Raw genomic sequence first — 9492 nt, forward strand, 5'->3', positions numbered from 1 at the left:
ACAATTTTTCTTTCTTATGTTTAGATATTTTTATTGACAATATATATCAAACTAAATATCAACAGACTGCCACTTTACACTTAATTATTTCTACCACTTTATATCAAATAGCTGGCAAACGAGCATACGGGTCACCTGATGATAAGTGATCACCGCCGCCCATGGACACCTACAGCATTATTAGGACTACCACTTACTATACATTTTTTCAATAACATTATAAGTTTATGTGATAGTTAATGAGAAGAATTAAAATACGATGTGTACAGAAGGTGTGATGTCTCATGGAGAATGTGAACTGGTTATAACTTCAACCTTTATGGTTTTACTAGCCGTTGCCCACGACTCTGTCTGCCTAGTATTCGTTTATCGCTATCCTAGCGAAACTATGCAATTTTCCGGGATAAAAACTATCCTATGTCCTTCCCCGGGACTCAAACTATCTGTATACCGAATTTGATCCAAATCAAGGTTGAATAACAAACACCTAAACATCCAAATATTTTCACAAAAAAATGTGTTCAAAATGTTCTTTTAATCTTACTTACAGACTAGTTAGAATTTGGACACAACTTATTCTGTACATTAAATACTTTATCTTCACACATATCATAAACAAAACAAACTAATCTTTGCAACACCAAAGTTAATTAAACATCAAAAACGTCAATAAATGAAAACATTTCTGACTCATCATACCATGCAACCATGTATATATTTTAAGACATAAATATCATTCCAGAAACCTCCAGAAGCCAGCCTCTCGACCTCACAACATCCTTCACTGAGACCACAACATTTATCCCCATCCTCATTGACGATGAGGAAGACAAGCTGGCAAACATAAAGATAGAGCTGATGGAAACAGAAGACTACATCGACCTGTGGAAAGACAGAGACGAACAGATGTTTAACATAGAAGACGTGAGGGGGCACTGTGATATTGTCGACTGGAAACCCTTATTGGATATTTCATGTAAGTAGCCACTTCTTTACATGTGCAAAAGCAATAGACTGGCGACTCTGGCGAGCCAAAAGCGCGACACGCCTGTGTGGGTACAAAGGAGAACCTGGCTTTTCGCCTAATATGTTTTTTGTGGCATCATAATTTATTTTAAAAATACGTGCCCAATTTGCAGATCACCCAACTGATAGACTATAGTACATTGTTGTAAAGCTGAAAAGTAAGCAATAGATGCACGAGTTAGTTTAAAGGCCGCCCGAAGGCGAGGAACATTGTGCTTTTTACGATCAATGCGAGGAAATTAAAATAAAAACATTTATCACAAAACAAACAATAACAATTCAAAGGCAGCGTTTTCACCAGGGATGTGCCATAGTGTTGCCGATCGATAATCCACTATCAATAGTGTTTCGATAGACTATCGATAGTTTAAGCAAAAGCGGTAGTACCAATATCTCTTTTCTAGCAATACTTCCAAATTTTTACTTTTACGGTCATCCCGTAAAACCTAAATTGAAAATACAAACTGAAATATAGATGCACAGAAAAACCTGAAAAATAAGACCAGCACTGGTAATCGAACCCAGGTCCTCGGTATTCCGTACCGCGTGCTATACCGCTACACCACTGCTGGTCCAGCAGCAGCAGCAGTGGTGTAGCGGTATAGTACGCGGTACGGAATACCGCGGACTTGGGTTTGATTCCCAGTGCTGGTCCTATTTTTCTGGTTTTTCTGTGCATCTATATTTCAGTTTGTATTTTTGATATTTTTGATGTCTAATAATGCAAAACTATCGATACTATCGATAGTTTTGAACAATCGATTGTTACCGTTATTTCAATAGTATCGGTTGCATCTACACGGGGAGGTTGGCAGAACAGAAGTTGCAGCAACTGAATCTTCTAAGTCCTAAGAGTAAGTTGGTTCGGTTTGGTAGATCGATAAGTAAGTCGGTAGCCTTTACCTACCTTACACGAAACCTTTACATCTTGCAATCTTGCTTATAATCTGATAGTATTGAAATTTAGGTCACAATCGATTGTTGAAAACTATCGATAGTTTTGTATTATTAGACAGTAATAATATCGATACTATCGAATCGATAGTCCTATCGATAGTATGGCCTTTTTCCGATTAAAAATATCGATTTTTCGGCAACACTAATGTGCCAGGAAGTGTTGAGAGTAATGTTTTTTTTTTTTATTCGACTGGATGGAAAACGAGCAAGTGGGTCTCCTGATGGTAAGAGATCACCACCGCACATAAACGTCTGCAACACCAGGGGTATTGCAGATGCGTTGCCAACCTAGAGGCCTACGATGTGATACCTCGAGTGCCAGTAATTTCACCGGCTGTCTTACTCTCGACGCCGAAACACAACAGTGCAAGCACTGCTGCTTCACAGCAGGATTGGCGATTATTGGTTGTTTTACATCAACCAATAGGAACGCTTCATTTACCTATCTTCGCACAGCACATCTCTGGTGGAAACAGCTGAGCGGAGCGAGGCGAGGTATAATGTGTTTCTATTGGTTCGCGGAATACACATACCTCGCACATCTCTGATGGAAACGGCGCCTAAGCAAACATACAGCTAATAAGAAACAAGTAATGTTACAGATCCGTGCCCTCACGAAGGCATGCACCTCCACTTTTTATAATGAGGGCTATCGCGAATGAATTCGCCACTAGAGGCGCTAGTGTAGCGTGAGGTCTCCGAAATGTCAAATCTCATAGTTTTTGGGTGAGCTACGCGGGTTTATTTATAATTAGAAATGTTTTGTGAATATTTTGCATTACCTGAAATTAATTATGGCAGTTATGCGTTACGGGGCAATGAATGTCTGTATTTTGAGACAGTTTTGTCTTTCGGAAACTTTTGTCCTCCCTTTTTTTCCGAACAAAACGGGACTAAGCAACACTGTGGTGGCTGGATATTTTTTATGGTACGGTTTTAAGGTGTTTTAAATATGATTTTAATCTAAACTTTGTTTTAACGCCCGTAATAACAGACTCTGAAAACCACACTTAAAAACCTCACGCAACAGTGCGCCATCTAGTGAGACAAAAAACGATAGCCCTTATTGTGGTTGTAAACGTTTCCTACGACAAATCCATGTGTGCGTAGCTCGAACGTGTCCTCAGTCGCAAGCGTACCGTCAGTCACGCACACTGAGGCTAAGACAACGTGTAAGTACGAGGTTTACTCGTGCACATCTATCTATCAAATCTAATAACGAGCAATTCTTGTATATGCAGCGGCGTCTTTAGCCCATGTAGCGCCCGTGTGCAATTATTACTTTAGCACCATCTAGGAAAAGCGCGGTCAAAATGGAATAGGTACAAAGTGCCGCGACCGGCGCCCCTAAGACCACTGCGCCCGTGTGCAACGCACACCCTGCACTATTGGTAAAGACGCCCCTGTATATATGTATATTTGCAATCAGAATCTCGGAAACGGCTCCAACGATTCCGATGAAATTAAGTATGTACTCGTAGGGGTTAGCTTCGTCTTATCTCTGGAAAAACACTTATTATCGTGTTTTAGCCCGAGCAAAGCTCGGTCGCCCAGGTACTTGATGACTAGCTGTGGAGGGGCGCGCCTTCGTAAGTGAACAGATCTGTAGGTTGCAGTGTATGTTTGCAGCCGGCTCTAGAGAGTTCTCGGTGAAGCAGGAGCCCGGTCTGGCGGACACGCAGGCCGACGAGGAGGCGGAGCGTCAGCACAGCTGCTGGAAGCGCTCCGCCATGCTCGTCTACAAGAGGTGAGGACCCGGAACAGACAAAAGGGGTTTTAACTAGTGTTGGTAAGGGCTCGAGCACAAAACAGATAGGTACAGAAGTTATCTCATGTATGTACTTCACTTTTCATACCTACGCTCGGCGGTCGCTCTAAGGTTGTCAACTATGGCTTATGCACCGAAAACTATTGTAGTAGTAGTAGTGGCACTCGTATCTAGTTGATGGATTAACAAAACTACCCACAAATTATTAATAAAAATTTTAACCGTCCTTCAAAACTACCTTGATTTTTTATTTATTTACTGTCAAGGCATGTTTATTAACTACCATTGCTGAAATTAGATCCAAGCCAAGCAAGCAAGTGTGGTGGTGGTGATAGATGGGTTGTGTGATTTGTGTGTGTTCTTACAGTGTGGAGGTGGAGGAACTGCATGAACACGCATATTTTGCATAAGCTTAGCTATCGTAAGGTCGCGGGTGAGCAAGGAAATTATTTTAGTTCATTAAATTGCTTTATATCTAAACTCGAACAGGTCCAATTTTAAAAAAAAGCTCAAACAAATACCGACTTATTTCTTATTAAGTGCCTAAATGCCAAGTTTCATGGTTTTATTTTCGACAGCGACGAACTTCCACCATATAAATTTTCATCCCCTATTTCAACCCTTAAAGCCTCTTTTTTGCGATAAAAGATAGCCTATGTTCTTTCCGAAGGTCTATTCTATCTCTGTACCAAATTTCATCCAAATCGGTTCAGCGGTTTTGGCGTGAAAGCGTAACAGACAGACAGACAGACAGAGTTACTTTCGCATTTATAATATTAGTATGGATTTGTCAAGTCTCAAGTCAAGCTTTAGAAAAGACTCCGGCCATCGTATCTTCTATGGTATTTTTTTAACCCCCGACGCAAATAAAGGGGTGTTATACGCTTGACCGCTATGAATGTCTGTCTGTGGCACCGTAGCTCTTAAACGGGTGGAGCGAATTGAATGCGGTTTTTTTCATTTGTAATCAGGTTTTCTAGCGATGGTTCTTAGACATGTTTGATCAAAATCGGTTTAGCTTTGCGAACTTTGAAGTGACAAGGTCGGGGCTTTTCCAACTTTTTTTTAATTTATTGTTGAACTCTAAGCGTGCCTCAAAAAGACTTAAGTCCTAACAATCAAAAAATTGTCAGTATGAGGTGTTTATTTTTTTCTAACGGTTTTTATTGAGTGCGTTTGTAGGAACAAGAATATGTTCGTAGCAGGTAGGAATGTACTTAAGATACAAGGTGATAAGGTCTGGTTTTGTAATAAATTAAGGAAATCAGAATGTAGGTACTGATTGATACAGTGCACTGAGCAGGTAGCATAATCTCAAGTATACCTAAAAGTACATTTTAGTTCTAATCATAACTCAGTTGTTCGAAAATCCTTAGGTCTAAACAAAACTAGTCTTTATAAAGAACTCGAGTCCTCTGTAGAGAACTCGAACATGATTTTTCCCCCCGTTTTTTGCTTGATATTAATAACGGCAACAAGTAGACGTTTGAAATATTCACAGAATCTTTAGTTGTATACCTAATCACATTAAAAATAAATAGTTAAGGGGGGCTCCTATGCAACAAACTTAATTTATTTGCCGTTTTTTTTTGCTTATGTGTAATATTGTGTAGATAATGGTACGGAACCCTTCGTGCGCGAGTCCGACTCGCACTTGGCCGGTTTTTACAAGCTTTTATTTAACCCTTAATAAGGCAGAGGCGATTTAGCGACCACTTGCATTGAGTTGGAAACTGAAGCTTATTGCTTACATAATAGTCACAATTTCCATTGTAATTATTGAAAATACGACTAGCTTTAAAAATGTCCTTTGTCAGGTATGTATTCGATAGCTGCTTTTGATTCTGTGGTAGTATGCTCCAATAAATGGGACCTTAAAAGGGTTAATTGCCCTGTTCGTTTATTTATTTGGGTCAAATCTTGCAAGTTAAATTTCCAGTAGTCCGATCGACTTGAAATTGGATAAACTAAAACTTATGTCTGGTGACAATACAATAATCTGTTAGTGACATCCTGTTAGTCCGGCCAGGGCCGTCTACACAGAACGGAACTCTTCGACGGTTAATGACATCGACTTGAAATTTGGTATTCAAATGTAGTTTGGGTGCAATACAAGTACAGTCAACAGAAAGTACAGCCAGCAAAAAAAAGCTTGTATTTTTTTTCCGAAATCTTTTTTTTTGTTGTAAATGTTGCCTACCGTCATAGCAACAGTAGCGCTGGCTGACACAGGCTGAGGATGATGTATTCTGTTACAGACTAACCGCCCACAAATACGCGTGCCACTTCCTCCGACCCGTCAGCGACGACCTGGCCCCGGAGTACAGTAACATAGTCAAGCGGCCCATGGACCTCTCCACCATCAGAAGGAACATCAAAGATGGTGTCATCAGGTACATTGGAAACAGCATACAATGCAGGTTGAAATGTTTTACTTGGTACAAAACTAGTGTTCGCATATTCAATTTGTTCTAACATGATTCAAATGACAGATGTCAAACTGACGTAACTAGAGTCCCTCCTACTGTTACCAGGGGTGTACTAGGCATTCCGCCGCCGAGCTACAAGTACATACCGGGCCTCCCCATCGTTGAGGCGATTCAGTGCGACTCAAGCGTGCGAGTGAACACGAGTTATGCGATAGACAGAGAAGCATACAGTAGGCACGATTCTTATGCCTAAACGTCACTTTACGGCAGTGAAACTTCTGTACTTTGTACTATTACTTATTCTGTACTGTTACGCAAACTATCGATACTTTTGCATGTTTCTTAGTGCCTAAAAGTGGCAATAAACATTATTGAGTTAAAACGTTACGCTAACAACTGAAAGTCTTATTGAATTTTAAAATACAAATTATTCAACACTTCCGACTCTCAATATTTTTTATTTACCGATATCTCTCACCTCTAGCAATTGTAACAAACAACAACACTGTAAGCTTCCATGAAGAAAGTATACCTTATTCTAACACCAGTGCCTACTCAGAACTAACGATTTGTAGGCAATTGAGTTCAAATATTCGAACAATCAGCACTTTAATGTGATTTCATTTTTCAAGATATATCTCTTTGAAAAAATAAAAAATTAGGTTACCGCCTCACAAATACAATAATCATCATGTTTCAATTTGAATCCATGTTAAAACAATTAGAGTTATAGCTGTTTGTTTTGTGTTTGTTATACTCTTTATTTGTTACAAAAAGGAAAAGACAAAAAGGTTACAATAAAATGAAATAAATAAACTTAACATTAAGAGTCCGCAGCAGCTTGATTCTCCATACAAATCGTAGTTACGTCCTTATTTTAAAATAACAAGTAGCATCATCATGATTTTTGTAAATACAATGAGATAAGGCATATCTAGGCCTGAAATTAGTTTATGACTCTTGAAATGGTATTACAAAGAAAATAGAACGAGTACAAGTTTTGCATTTTAAGAGCCAAAAACCCTGTGCAGTTCGGTTAAATACTACGGCCAAAATATAGTTCAGATTGAAGTCAAAAACCTATTTCGGCATCGACTAAACTATGTAGTTTCATAAGAAAAAGCATTTTTCCGAATGATTTTGTGGTTTTCAAATGAGAACGAAACTACGAAAATCAGTAAAAAAACTATACATTTTTTATGCGAATCTGCAGCGAATCACTCTAGCGCGGGGAACGGTACGGGGAGGGCGGTACGCGCCGCCCTTTGTCCTTGGTTTACGCTGGCCCTGCGTGTGCGTGCGTCGCTCGTTAGTAGTGACTCGTCAGCTGTGCGCGAGAGTTACGTAATATTATTTTGGTGAATTCTCTTCGTATCATAAACGCGATCTAACTACTTACGACTTGGACTGATAACGGATTTGATATTTCTTGGTGATACTGGTGGTGTGTGTGCACATACTGTTCGACGACCTTGGCTTTCTTATATGGACTTTGCATTTTTATGTTACAAAAATGGATAAACAGGGTAAGTACCTACCTAGATGCATTTTAGTCAATATTACCAAGTACTTATAAAAAATGGGTCCATATATCGGCTCGCATACTGACAAACGATGATTTGGACAAAAAATAATTATGGTTTTACTAGAAAAGAGAAAAGAGTACCTATGCGAACTATGGCGCTCCCATAAAAAATAATTATTAATGTTCTTGTTTCCAGAAGTGAAAAGATCATCGAAGACAAGATTATGGTTATCGGCTCGTAGAAAAAAAAAAGGACCGGCTCGTCATAAAAAAGAAAACATTAATCCTAATAGGTAAGTTATAACTAGGACAGTAGCGTAAGATTTTTCTTCCTTGTCCTCTATTACAAGCTTTTATTTAGTTTCACCTGTCCGATATTTGTCTGTAATCAAATCTTGCATTCGACCAACTTCTAGCAGTCGGATTGACTTGAAATTTTGCATAATTATGTAAATTGCGTGACAATACAATAATCTGGTAGCTGACATCCTGGTAGTCCGGCCAGAATCGTCTCCGAAGGACGGAACTCTTCAACTGTTACAATGTTATCGACTTGTTTTTGGTATAGGTACAAAATAAATGTAGTTGGGTAACAATGCTAGTAAAGTCGACAAAAAGTACAGTCAGCAAAAAAGCTTGTATTAAAAATGAATTTTCGTACTCGTACCTTTATTTATTATTTTTGTACGACGTAGGTACACCACACAAACTTGTTATTTCACTTATACAGGTCATAGCACTGTAATAGCACATTGTGTATTAGGGCGGTAAGTAAGGTATTACGAACGAAGTATTACCTCTGTAGTCTCTGTTATTACTTTGACTAATGGCGACTGACGTCATTTCACCATGTATGTATTTTTCACATGTGCAGTACGCTTGGCACCGGAGAGCATGCCAGTGAGCAGTCTGATAGTGATAACAATACCGATCCTCCACCTCAACCTCTAAATTTAAGCAGGTTAGTGTTTTTATTATTATTTTACTAGTTTACAATCTTTTATTTAACTTGCAATGTATGTACCTATGTACTCGTATGTATGTATGTGAGGCTCAAATCCTGCGAGTTGAATTTGACTCAGTTTCAGTGGTCGAATTGACTTGAAATTTGGTATACTTATGTGAATTGCGTGACAAACAATAATCTGGTAGCTGACATCCTGGTAGTCCGGCCAGGATCGTCTCCGCAGGACGGAATTCTTCAACGGTTAATGGCATCGACTTGAAATTTCGTATGATGTAGTTTAATAGGTAACAATGCTAGTAAAGTCGACAAAAGTACAGTCAGCAAAAAAAAAAGCTTGAACAGATTTTTTTTTTACCAAAAACTTATTTCACAGCTACTTACGTTTTTCACTTGTAGTTTTATTTTCGCTCTTGACTGCAACTGCACTGAGACTAGTACCTACTCGTACCTATATTGACACGGCTATTAAAGATGATTTCAGTTTATTATCTTGATCGATGTACACCGCACTTCTGTTATTTCACTTATACAGGTCATAGCACTATAATATCCCATTGTTCATTAAGGGCGATAAGTAAGGTATTACGAACGAAGTATTACCTCTGGTAGTCTCTGTTATTACTTTGACTAATGGCGACTGACGTCATTTCACTATGTATGTATTTTTTACATGTGCAGTACGCTTGGCACCGGAGAGCATGCCAGTGAGCAGTCTGATAGTGATAACAATACCGATCCTCCGCCTCAATTTCAAAATTTTAGCAGGTTGGTGTTTTTATTATTATTTTACAAGCTTTTACCTTGCAATAGTTGCAATGTA

The 9492-nt window shown here is 38.9% G+C and overlaps 1 protein-coding gene across 1 annotated transcript; it reads left to right on the plus strand.

Annotated features, from left to right (window-relative positions):
• Positions 1-259: 259 nt before the first annotated feature.
• On the plus strand, positions 260-6263 carry LOC141428614 (uncharacterized). Its single transcript, XM_074088615.1, has 4 exons — positions 260-272; positions 743-976; positions 3613-3730; positions 6010-6263. The coding sequence occupies exons 1-4, from the start codon at positions 260-262 to the stop codon at positions 6224-6226; spliced, it is 582 nt and encodes a 193-aa protein (XP_073944716.1). The 3' UTR covers positions 6227-6263.
• The last annotated feature ends 3229 nt before the right edge of the window (positions 6264-9492 follow it).

Source organism: Choristoneura fumiferana, chromosome 6 (genome assembly GCF_025370935.1).
Source record: "Choristoneura fumiferana chromosome 6, NRCan_CFum_1, whole genome shotgun sequence".
In the NCBI taxonomy this organism is placed as follows: Eukaryota; Metazoa; Arthropoda; class Insecta; order Lepidoptera; family Tortricidae; genus Choristoneura; species Choristoneura fumiferana.